At 40.0% G+C, this 13,137-nt stretch overlaps 1 protein-coding gene across 6 annotated transcripts in view; it reads right to left on the bottom strand.

The window, feature by feature from the left end:
- The window catches only part of DGKB (diacylglycerol kinase beta), a 303,881-nt gene that overhangs the window by 199,932 nt on the left and 90,812 nt on the right, over positions 1 to 13,137 (bottom strand). For all 6 annotated transcript variants that reach the window (XM_082193914.1, XM_082193916.1, XM_082193913.1 and 3 more), the window contains one exon: positions 3,629 to 3,893. In XM_082193914.1, coding sequence (XP_082050040.1) covers positions 3,629 to 3,698 — 70 coding nt within the window. In that variant the 5' untranslated portion in view covers positions 3,699 to 3,893. The remainder of the gene's footprint in view (positions 1 to 3,628; positions 3,894 to 13,137) is intronic.

Raw genomic sequence — 13,137 nt, 5'->3', positions numbered from 1 at the left:
TGTTTGCATTTTATACTCAAAGGCTAGTGGCTGATGCAAATGGCAGCCATAGCAAAAGCAGTTCAGCCAGAGACTGTGGCGCTGGGGGAGAAAAGGGGATGAACATTTTCTCTCTGTTCCATGGTCTCAATGAAAGTTGCACACGCAAAGTGCTGCTACTTGCCACGTTAGGGGAAACTTGCGCACAGAATGCAGGTCAAAGTAGGGGTTTTTGTGTGTCTTACATGTGTGAAAGAAATTTATCAGGGTCAGCCTTCTCCAGCCCGCTATCCTCCAGATGTTATAGATTACAACTCCCATTAGCCTCAACCAGCATGGCTGTTGTTATAGTCCAAAATACATGAAGGCCACCAAGTTGGGGAAGGCTCATTTAAACTAAAAATGAACTCCATTCTTGATTCAGTATATGGAACCATGAAGTCTCATAACCTAAATAACTTCTGTTTCAGAAACTTCTGTTTCAGTGTATCTGAAGAAGTGTGCATGCACACGAAAGCTCATACCAAGAACTAACTTAGTTGGTCTTTAAGGTGCTACTGGAAGGATTTTTTTTATTTTAACCTAAATAAACATTCACTATCAATGGTACCATACAAATCTAGAACTGGTTTGTAAAACATGGACACCGTAAGTCTGCATGATGCATTGGAATTTAAATAAATTACGCTATCTAGTTTTCAAATGCAGTGGATGTCCAGAAGGACGCAAATGTACAATTGTGTATACACAATGCCTGACTTTACCTTCCTTGCACTTCATAGGATGCTGCTTCCAAGGACTTCACAACTTTTGGGGGACATAGCAGCCAATAGCAGAAGGCGCCTAATATTAAAATTGCTTTGCATTCTGTTGATGTGAACATCACAAATTTACTGAGTGGCAGTACAAGTTTCAGAAAATCAGGGACTGTGACAATTTAAGTATCAATTACAGTGGTATCTCGGGTTAGGAGGTCCGTTCTTAACCTGACACTGTTCTTAACCTGAGGTACCACTTTAGCTAATGGGGCCTCCCGCTGCTGCCATGCGATTTCTGTTCTCATCCTGAAGCAAAGTTCTTAACCCGAGATACTATTTCTGGGTTAGCGGAGTCTGTAACCTGAAGTGTCTGTAACTTGCGGTACCACTGTATCCATAAAACAAGAACAAAAATCAAGTAGCTTTTAATTTACTCCCTATATCCTGTTTCCAAACCTATGGGGTTTTGTGAGGGCATAACGTTTGTTTTTATTTTTTTGCAATCTAATTTTCCAATATTATTTTCAAAGTGATTTATGCTGCAATCCTAACCTCCCCCGCCCCCACCGTGCCCTTTATTTGGGAGTAAACCTCATTGAATTCAAGGGGACTTACTTCTGAGTAGACACAGTTGGGATTGTGCTGTGATGTATGTGGTGGTACTTTCTGGATGTACCGAAAAAGCAAGTGCCCATCAAAATATGCCCCCACCCCAGTGCACAAAAGGCAACAAGTTCTCTTTAAGAGCAAAGAGTTGCCACTGCTATGGCTTCAATTTACTGAATTAAGAATCTGAATTCTAATCCCACCCACACCAAGTGGAACTCTAAAATACCGAAGGAAATGGAGAAATAAGAATTCTTCCAGTTAATGGCTGTATTTACAAGCAACCCCCTCACTTAATTAACAAGAATGGGGATGGAGAGGTTAGCAAAAAATTGCAAAATGAACCTCAAACCTTCCTAATACAAGACATAAAAAAATGAAAGTTTTTTCCTCTGCTGTAAACTAGACTGTCTATTGCATTTTCTGAAAGCAGAGTTTTTATTATGTACTTTCATTTATGTGTATGCCTTGCGAAAATGTCTACACAGCAAACTGGATAGATGCAAGGTATAAAAAGTGCTAACCCAAAGTGAGAGGATGTGGGCTGATTTATATCAGTTGCATCTCAGAAATGTCTTATATTATACAAAAAGAGTTAACAGGCTGCTTGCAATAAACAAATAGCGCTGGCTTCATATATCTTTGCTTGTTTCCGAGGGTAATTAATATGCTGCAAACACAATGGTTAGATCAGAATGAAGTGTGATGTCAAATTTGTTAGGAGAAAGGGAGAAAAATAGCTTCAAAATTTTCCAGTGAGAAAGAGCTAAAAGGTTTTGCATACACTGTACCTAGAATACGTCATTCAGTCACTTTAATAGCAGTTTCTTTTCAATTTACATTAGCTGGGCTTGAATTGAATTTCAAGTCTGGATCAAATTTTGCCCAGTGTTCTGAACAAAATGTCAAAGAGCCAACTTTATCCTAGTCAAACCAAATTTTAGAAACAGAACACTTTTTTAAAAAAAGAAAAAGAAAAAGAAAGCTATCAAGACGATTCTGGGATTCCAGGTTGTACCCCAAAATTGGTTTCCTTGAAATGAAGAGGATAGGTTTATGGCATTTCTATGATGTAAGGTTTTATTTACATATGCATGGAGGCTGAACATAAGACAGAAATTTGCAACTTTAAAACCCCAGCAGATCCTGTTCTCCCATTAGATTTCTAGGCAGCTACAGTACCAATGCCGTAGCACTGAATTGTCACAAAGAACAATCTTCTTTATTTTTCCCCCAAGACTGCCATTCTATTCCCATTCTCTCTCTCACCCACACACCCACACCAATGATATGACCTCTAGCCACAGGTTTCTAACCAGCGGACTTGCAGGACTCTATTTTCAGCAGTCTCTCTCTCAACAAAGAAAATCTACTCCAGATTTTCTTTCCTTCTGCTTCAGATTAAGCTGCAAAGCCTCTGGATACACAGTCATCTAGCCTCTGGCCATACTTACTTGCCAGAGTACAAAATATACTGGCCCCTAGTATGGTAGCTGGTGGTTTTATTGAAAACTTTAAACAGGCAGCAGAGAGATCGTAGAAAATTTAAGATTTCTTTTTATCTCGCCTTGGAAAAGCACAAAGGTATAAATGCATGAGCTACTCTATGTATCATTTTCAGACTGAGCACATAGCCGCTTGAGCTCAAGGAGGGCCAATCATCACCGGATCAGGGCCACTTGCAGTGAAACAACTACCTAACCGAAATGTAGGCAGGGAAAACAGATCTGGGCCTCTATCATCAGTTTTCAGAGGCCTTTCATTAATTGATACCGAGTTTTGGAAGAGTTCCCAGTAATGGGGACCTTTCTGCATTCAAGAGTCTATTGTCAAGGCAGAATATATATATAAACACAGTTGTACCTTGGAAGTCGAACGGAATCAGTTCCAGAAGTACGTTCAACTTCCAAAATGTTCAGAAACCAAAGTGTGGCTTCTGATTGGCTGCAGGAAGTTCCTGTAGCCAATCGGAAGCCGTGGAAGCCCTGTCGGACGTTTGGCTTCCAAAAATAGTTCACAAACCGGAACAGTCACTTCCGGGTTTGCGGCATTCGGGAGCCAAAACATTGGAGAACTAAGCTGTTCGAAAACCAAGTACAAACAGACACACACAGACACACACACAACTGAATAATTTCTCTCTATATATACATATATTTACTTACAAAAAAATTGTTATGACATCAAATTGCATTTGGACACTTTTATGTCTTACATTTTCATATAGCTGAAAATTTGATACAAATACACAGAAATATAAAAGTTTAAAAAAATTGAGTACTTACATTCTGCATACTTCTGAAGCTGAGAGAATTCCGAAGGACTGAGGTTAGCCCATTTCTCCGTGTTCATCATAATGATGGCAAAGTGCAGTTTACATACCAGTCTTCTTGTCTGCTTCAGGTGGAGGTAATCAAAATACCCCCCAGCAGTTTTTACAGTTTAGTTTCTCAAATTATCAGATATCCAGGAAGAAGAAAATCAATCTGCGCTAACTTCTAGATGGTGCCAATTTTCTGAAGCTTCTGGCACTGATGGTATATGAAAACACTGTTAAAAGAAAAGCAAAAGCCACGATTAGGAGATGCAGAAATGTGCATGTGCTGCTTTTGATGATATATGCTAAAATATTCCTAAACATTCCACGAGTATGGCAAATCATTTGGGTCTGCCACAACCACCAACAGCTTTAGACATGGGAAACTGCCAGACTTTATGCAGTTAGTTGCCCTCCAAAGTTTTATGCTTTATTAGGTATACTTTTTAGTTACACTTTTCAGAAGTCAACAATGCTGAAGATCATGGCTGGAATTTTGACCCTAATGTCATGACTGTCAAGCAGGTTTCACACACTGCATGAGAAGGAACTAAGATCTCTGGACAACAGTAAGACTGGACCCTACTATATACTCATCAAATGACGTAACAACTTCATTTCAAATTATGGATGTTGAAGAATTCAGACAGAAACAGAAACTGCCTATGTTCTCTGACTCATCCCATGTCTAGAAGAGAAATCAATCCAGCAACTATGATTGGCATTCATTGTTGTCAGTCTGCAAGCAATACATGACATTTCTCCCCTTTTGCATTGGGTTCCCTATAATTATGGAAAATTCCACCACACCGGCCAGTGAGATGAATGACATAGCTTTTCAGAAACTGGAGTGCAGTGGAACAGAAGCAATGGTACATGCAGCAAACAAGTTAGAATGGAAACCGATGGCTTCTTATATCCGTAACTTCAAATACACATTTTAAACATATATTAAAAATTGATTGCACACACGGTAATCCTTGCACTAACAGAACATTCAGGCAGCGCTACTTTGGATACAACTGTTAAGATTCAAAAAAGTTTAAGAATGCAAGTTAAATCTGCAATGTGTTAGGAGGGAACACACTTTCAACAAGGATAGGAAGATTTCTTTATATAGAAAAATGTGAGCCGGAAAATATCCATGACATACTGTTCAATAACTTGCAGAGCAGAAGTAAAAGCTTACATAACATATAAACCAGACAAGGATGGTTAAGAATTAGAATGGTACATGTTGTGATAGGAACCTTCTTCAAACCTCTGTGCTACTTTTCCAGGGCTGTTCCAGTGGAATTCATGCCCCTTATGCCAAGCATGCCACCTAATACTTCCCGTTATAATAAACTATTTTAGAGCTTTTCACCTCAAGGTGTAATACGGATGTGTCTCAATAGAAGCTTTCATCCTCTTTTATCCTAGTCTCTCCCCCAATTGTTTTATTAAAACAAGGATCCTACTGCACCAAAGTCAATAATTACTGAAGGAGTTCCCTTGGAGACTTTTATTTTCTGGATTCAGCATCTAAACCTGGCATTAATTAGTTGGCAAGCAGAATAAAGCACTCTCTCAGCTCAGCTGGCACCTTTGCTTCCTAAATCATATTTTCCCCTCATATGCCAAGTTGTTAATTATTTTGAGATGTAAAAAAAATTTGCAGTAAACGAACAAATGAACTGTAATAGTTCCAGAGGAAAGGGACTCTGGTGAACAAAACAGTGGTACCTCGGGTTAAGTACTTAATTTGTTTTGGAGGTCTGTTCTTAACCTGAAACTGTTCTTAACCTGAAGCACCACTTTAGCTAATGGGGCCTCCTGCTGCCGCTGCACCGCCACCACACAATTTCTGTTCTCATCCCAAGGTACTATTTCTGGGTTAGCAGAGTCTGTAACCTGAAGCGTATGTAACCCGAGGTACCACTGTAATGGTCAAAAGATTTCCCCCTTCTAAAGCATGATGTTGCATGTCATCCATTGCAGGGCTGGAGGCAAGGGACAGAGTATGAGTGAAGTTTTTGGGAGGACTCTTGAGCCTTTGCAAAAGTCACATAATAGGCAGAAATTCAATTTGTGGTGTTTTCTGTCCCATAGAGGTGCATTTTTAAGGAAGTTCCACAAGCTTGATTTCTGTCAACCATGCTGCTGTTACAAAGGCACAAGAGCTCTGTCATCAAAATAAAGAAAGTTAGTTTACTGAAGAGCATCTGGTAACTGTCGTAGGGAATCCACGGCTATGGCTACAGTCCCATGCATACTAGCACATAATACTAGTGTTCAGTAGTCTAGGTCAACCTTTTTCAAACCCAAGACCCACTTTTAACCCAAACATGCATTTAGGGACCTATATATTAATCTTTCATCATATATTTGCATGATGATAGTCCTTTTGCTGAAACTCACAGTGGTCTAGTTGTCTCCCAAAAGTGGATGTTGGCATCTTATTACTTTCTGGATTTATCCTTCACTTTTCAAATAGAACATTGTGCAAGGTAGCATACAAAACATAGAACCTGAAAGGTTACAATAGAAAACTGCACATACAAACTATATAACTAGCACTGTAAACAAGCCACAAAAATGTCAGCAAGGTAAGAATTACCATCCTTCTAGCAATGAACTTGTGTGGTCCCTTGCCTATCATTTTGCTGGTGAAACAGGGCCACCTAATCATAAGGTCATGGTTTCTGTGCACTCGAGGGACTCAGGTACACAAAAGGACATTAGCCTGCAAATTGCTATAATTTTTTCAAATGACTCGACAAGCTCACTCGCTTCAAGTACCTGTGGAATGATGAGTGCATATTGTGGGTTGGGGGAAAGAGAACAAGCCAGCCTGCTTGCAGCTGTAGCCACGATCTGGAAAGCGATGTGCAACATGAGTTTATGAACAACACTGTTTCCTGCCCTGCACTTCTTTCAAGAGGAAAGAAATTAAAAAGGATACTCTCTCTCCCCTTTCTCCCTCTCCAGAAAACTCCCTAACCAGTTTCAAGAGTAGCAGCTAGCCTCAAACCTAAGCTCTTTAGATACAACACTGGGGAGGTTTCAGGAGGTGCAGCAAGAATAAACTTAACCCTTTCCCCGCTACAAAATTCCTGGGCTGGCTGGAATCCTTAATAGAAATGGACCTGGTGATTCACTGCAATGCTTTATTGCTGGTCTCCGTCTGTATTTACTTAAAGTTGGCACTAATACTAACTCAAAGCAGTCGGCTGGGCAGAGCATGATGGGGAGGCACTGCTCACCTGACTTTCTAGTGTAGAGGTCACTGCTAGCAGCCAAGGGGGAGAGGGGTAGGGAGGTCAGTGTGGGACAGACATAGTGGTGGAGTCAATCCAACACACCTGGATAGCTCGGTTGGTTAGAGCATGGTGCTGATAATGTCAAGAAGAAGAAGAGTTTGGCTTTGATATCCTGCTTTATCACTACCCTAAGGAGTCTCAAAGCGGCTAACATTCTCCTTTCCCTTCCTCCCCCACAACAAACACTCTGTGAGGTGAGTGGGGCTGAGAGACTTCAGAGAAGTGTGCCTGGCTCAAGGTCACCCAGCAGCTGCATGTGGAGGAGTGGGGACGCGAACCCGGTTCACCAGATTACGAGTCTACCACTCCTAACCACTACACCACACTGGCTCAGTAGTCAAGGTTGTAGGTTCAATCCCCGTATGGGACAACTGCATATTCCTGCATTACATAGGGTTAGACTAGATGATCCTCAGGATCCTTTCAAACCCTAGGATTCTATTATCACCACACTATGGCTACCTCTCTGCAGCCTTATTCCCCTCTGCTACCACCAGCAACCTCCACAATGGGAAGGCAGGTGCGTACTGAACATAACTATGCTGACAGAATGTTCTCCTATGCCAGGCATGTACATAGCAAGGAGACATATTGTACTGACTGTACAAAGCTAGTAGCACAAAGATAGCACCCTTGGGAAGCTGTAGACTCAACTCTTACTGGTGCCCCAAACCTCTTCTCCTCTGATTCCAGCAAGCTATAAAAAAGGGGAAAGAAAGATCTACAGTCAGTGCAGCTCATTCTGCCATTCGTCTACAGTTAAAATTTGAGGATGTTCTCTGGTTAATTAATATGTCAAAGGAGGAAAAGTTCACAATGGAACTTTCAATAAAATCATGGAGGCTTCATTTCAGGTTACGGTGAATTATTTTTCTGAAAACCAGCTTATTTTTAAATAGATGTCCCATGTAATTTATTGTTGTCTTAACACTTAATGCTATTAAAGCTACTACTGGGATTGCTAATTATATTACATTCCAGAGCTTTAATGTCAGCGTGCAGAGTTCAGTGACAGCCTGCTTCAGCAATTTAATAAACGAGATTTCATTTGAACAAATCAGCATCAACATTCACATCAACAGCTGATCAAGAAGCTATTGTAAGCTCAGAGAAAGAAAAAGAAATAGGACAGACGCTCTTGTCTGGTAAAATGATGATGCTGTGTGTAAACCAGTCATCACTTTTAGTCATCACTGACCATAGACATATTTAGACATAAATGATTTACACATATCACTGACCATAAAGCATGTTATTAGCCAAATTAGTCTGTGAACATGCTGCGTGGTTGTGCACCCCTCTCAATCCCTCCTCACTTTGTTTCTCCCCTCCTTGAGCAAGAAAACAAACCACTGAGCAGCTGACTTTGTATTACCTTAAATTTGGCTTCTCAATCAAAGTTCGTTGGGTGGGAAGAAGGACCACAGGTGTGTGTTAGGACATAACCGTAAACCAGCCACTATATAATTTGTTTTCCTGCTCAAGGAAGGAAGCAGCACAGCAGGGAGTATTCAAGCTACATGTACTACTTTGTCTAACTATGGCTTATAGCCAGCAATGTGTCCAAACAAGGCCAGTTCTTGGGTCAATGATGTAGAGAACAATAGAACCATTAGAAGCTTTAATGATAAATCTGGCAAATTAACTGCAAAGGAGAAAAGGTCTTAGAACGTTGGAAGAACATTATATGACTAAGAGATTCCAACATGAAGCAGGAAGGAAGGAAGGAAGGAAGGAAGGAAGGAAGGAAGGAAGGAAGACAACAAATCAAATACTTTTGACAGATTTCTAGTAGGAATGGAGAGAGGTGAAAAAATATTGAAAACTCTTCCACACCTGCAAAAGTTTATCAGGAGTCAACTCAACAAACATAAAACTCCTTTCAGATGTTTTGCATGGAGTGAATGCACAATCCTAATACCGCCTGACAGCCACACATTTATTTTATCATCTGAAAAGAGCTCACAGTGTTTAAGAAAGCTGATCCACTAGAGTACAGGAAGACTCAATAAGAGCTTTGGGTTGAAGTCAACCCCACTGAAAGCAATGGGATTTTACTCACCTATTTCAATGAATATATGCTTGAGTATGATTAAGTTGGGATCCAACCACTAGTATATTTTCCTTAGTTTAAAAAGACCATACTGTATTTAATATCATTTTTTAAACACTGCAGTGAATATTTCAATTCATGTTTCACATTTTTGGTCTTTCTCTCTAAAAAACAACGCACCCATGCTAATTATTTTAAAAATGCTTAAAATGTGCTAGTTAAAATTCTGGACACACAAAAGCTCCTTCCTTTTCCAGTTGGGAGTGCCTTTTGGGTGACAAAGCTAAATCGAATTATCTTTCAGACTTGATATTACTTTGAGTCATACAAGTGAATACTTAATTCAAGAGCTTTCTACAAAAAATCTCAAGGACCTTGTTTTCAGAATTCTAAATGCTTTATTGTAATTCGAAAGAATGTCTGATTTAAACTATAAAGCAGCAAAAAAGTCTTCCATTGTAATCTGTATACGTGCCCCTGCATAATAATGAAAACATATTCGGTATCTTTTTAATTCTGCTATTGTAAGAAAAATGTTTTCTCTCAGATACGATCTCTCTTCTCGGATCCACTCATTATACATAACATTTATAACTGGAACAATAATATACTTCAGATACTGGCTGTAACTTTTAGTTTATCTATTGTAAGAGAAAATGCCACTGAAAAGAATAGACAGAACAGACTGAAGGCAGAAAAGGTGAAATAGGGATATGTACCACTGCTCGTCGCTTCCAGCAAACACAGACTAGAGACCCTAGTGGATTTGGGGTTCCCAATGTTTGGAATGGGAAGCACAGTGCAATGTGTGCTTCCAAGGACCTTTCCCTTCCTTAACCAGCAATAAGACAAGCTGCCTTTACACTGGCACTTCTGCTTGGATTGATGACAGCTTGTTTGTTTGGGATCCCCTTTCCTTCTTTCATATGGGCCATAACAAGCTCTAACCCTGCACATTACATACCGTTTCCTCAAACTCTTACTGTAATGCACTGTGCATGGGACCAGCTTCTGAAGATCCTTTGGAAACTCCAGTTGGTAGAAATCAGAAACAAAGACTCAATATGGAGGCCAAATGGCTGAAGTATTGGGAAATATTAGAAAAAGATGGAGACACTTGGAGATTGCAGAGTTTTGAGAAATTGAAGGATAAAGTGCGAGATTGGTTACATTACGCTCAGATTAGGGAGGTTTTTAATTTGGATAGAAAAACAGGTTTCCAGGTGGAAAAATCGAAACTAGAAACAGAATTGCTAGAACCTAAGACTAAGGTACTTTCAAAAATGTATAACTTGCTGTTAAGATGGAACACTCAAGATGAAATGGTTAAATCAGCTATGATAAAATGGGCACAGGACATTGGGTACAATATTATGTTTGCTGACTGGGAAAGGTTATGGACCACCGGTGTGAGGTTCACGGCATGTAATGCCTTAAAGGAAAATATTATGAAAATGATTTATAGGTGGTACATGACCCCAGTCAAGCTTGCAAAAATATATCATTTGCCAGACAATAAGTGTTGGAAATGTAAAGAGACTGAAGGAACATTCTTTCACCTTTGGTGGGCGTGCCCAAGGGTCAAGGCTTTCTGGGAAATGATTTATAACGAGTTGAAAAAGGTATTTAAGTATACCTTCCCTAAGAAACCAGAGACTTTCCTTTTGGGCATTGTTGGTCAGAGAGTGTTAAAGAAGGACCGAACTTTCTTTATGTATGCAACAACAGCAGCAAGAATACTTATCGCAAAACATTAAGACCCAAGATTTGCCCACTCTGGAAGAATGGCAGACGCAACTGATAGACTACATGGAATTGGCAGAAATGACTGGCAGAATCCGAGACCTGGGAGAAGAAACAGTGGAAGAGGATTGGAAAAAGTTTAAGGACTACCTACAAAAATATTGCAAACTGTCTGAATGTTAAGAAGATGCAGGTTAGAAAACAACATGGCACCAGCAACTTAGTTGAAAGATATATGAGAATAAGTGATGTTTAAGAACAAAGATGAAATTTGGATTAATATTATGTTTAAATTACTTAAGTATTTGATAAAAATATCCAAAGTTGGAGACATAATATTTGAAAATTACAAAATAAGAGCTGAAATAAGGTGATAAATTGCTGCTCATAACTTTATATTGGGAACGCAGGAAAGGGAGATGTGAGGAAGCCCGAAAGGTGATGGAAACAAGGTTTCTGGACACTGGATTTTGTTGTATGTTTTCTATTTTGTGTTTAACTCTTTTGTCTTTTTCTTTTTTCTTTCTTTCTTTGTATTATGGTGATGGTACTTTCTGTGTTTGGTGATTTACTGTTAAAAACCTTAATAAATATCTTTTTAAAAAAACAAACAAAGATGTTGGTGGGCACTCACCCATGGGATCGTATGGCATCAGAGTCGAAGAACCTGAGGCCTGAGGCCCAAATTTGCCCCCCCCCATAGCCCTTTATTTGGCATTTGGAATTCTTCCAATGCAATTCTTCCCCAGGTCACCCCCCTCACTGGCTCTGCTTCACACACCTGTTTTTTTGTTGTTGTTTTTTTGCCTAGTTGGAACGTGTCATTGAACTCCGACAAAATCTCTTGCTCAATTTACATTCATTGTTCTTTCTATCCACTGGCCTCACCCACTAATGCCATGTGGCCCCCATAAAGTTGGCCAGAAGGGAATGTGGCCCTCAAACAGAAACAAATTCTCCATCACTGCATCAAAGCATGTGCACTTCTGGAAGAATAAAGGGATCTCTATGAAAGGACTTGCTTTCACTATGCAATGCACATGGGATGGGGGGGTGTCTTAGCCTAACATAAAGAACCATTTGTCGAAGAACACGTGTTCGTGTGTGTGTGTGTGTGTGTGTGTGTGTGTGTGTGTTCTGGAAGGGGGAATGGGAATTAATCAACTGTTGCTCCTAGCATCATAGGTCTGTTTATTATTCTTCCGCAAGATTACTTAGACACTAATTAATCTTGTAGAATTATAATAAACAAGCTTCAAGTGCTGAGGGCAACAGCATAAGGCCCTCAGCTGAAAACAAATAGAGTGGTGAAAGGAGGACAAAAAGTATCTGCAAGTTATCAGTTCAGACCTCAGTCAATTGCCTGGATGGAGAGTAAAGAGGGAGAAAAAGATAAAGAGTAGTGGGTGGCCATCACAGGCATAAGGCCCCCAACAATTACAACAGGGGAAAACCCTAACATTCACTATTTATTATTTATGTGGGACATTATTGCAGTCAAACCAACCATTCATGTTTTGCTGGATAGGCACATGAAAGAGCCGAGGCACTCACAGCTTTCCTATAAAATTTGCTCGAGAGAACTCTGAGATCACTTCCTTTGTTTGTGCTGACAAGAAGCTGTAACACTACAGCTGGGCCTGGGCATCTCTCTTTTTCTTCACCATGCATTGAAGCTGACCACACATGCATGTCTGAGCTCTGCACCATTTTGAACTTAGATTCTGTACTTTTTAACTTAGATATTAGTTATAAACCTGCCTTGATTTTGCTACTGCAACTGCTGCTTTACATTTTATGTAAGTAAATACCACTTTTACTTCTTCACAAAATAATAAGTGTGTGGCTGTTGTTTTTAAGGGGGAGAAAAGGGGTAATACCAGGAGAAATCCGGTCTGCCTTAAAGCATCATGGATTATTGTTTCTAGAAGGTTAAATCAACATTGCCTTAGCGTCCAAGTTTAAAGCTGCAATAATAATAATAATTTATTTCTACCCCGCCTCTCTGGCTGGGTTTCTCCAGCCACTCTGGGCAGCTTTCAGCAGAATATAAAAAAAAGAATAAAACTTAAAACATTAAAAACTTCCCTAAACAGGGCTGCCTTCAGATGTCTTCTAAAAGTCGGATAGTTGTTTATTCCCTTGACATCTGATGGGAAGGCGTTCCACAGAGAGGGCGCCACTACCGAGAAGGCCCTCTGCCTGGTTCCCTGTAACCTCACTTCTCGCAGTGAGGGAACTACCAGAAGGCCTTTGACGCTGGACCTCAGTGTCTGGGCTGAACGATGGGGGTGGAGACACTCCATGTGAGCAAGGAAACTATTCCTAAAAATTATTTATTGAATTTGTACCCTGCCCTTCCTCCCAATGGATTCCAAA

Source organism: Podarcis vaucheri (assembly GCF_965113315.1).
Source record: "Podarcis vaucheri genome assembly, chromosome: 12".
NCBI classification, from domain to species: domain Eukaryota; kingdom Metazoa; phylum Chordata; class Lepidosauria; order Squamata; family Lacertidae; genus Podarcis; species Podarcis vaucheri.
This window is presented reverse-complemented; position numbering and strand designations above follow the sequence as displayed.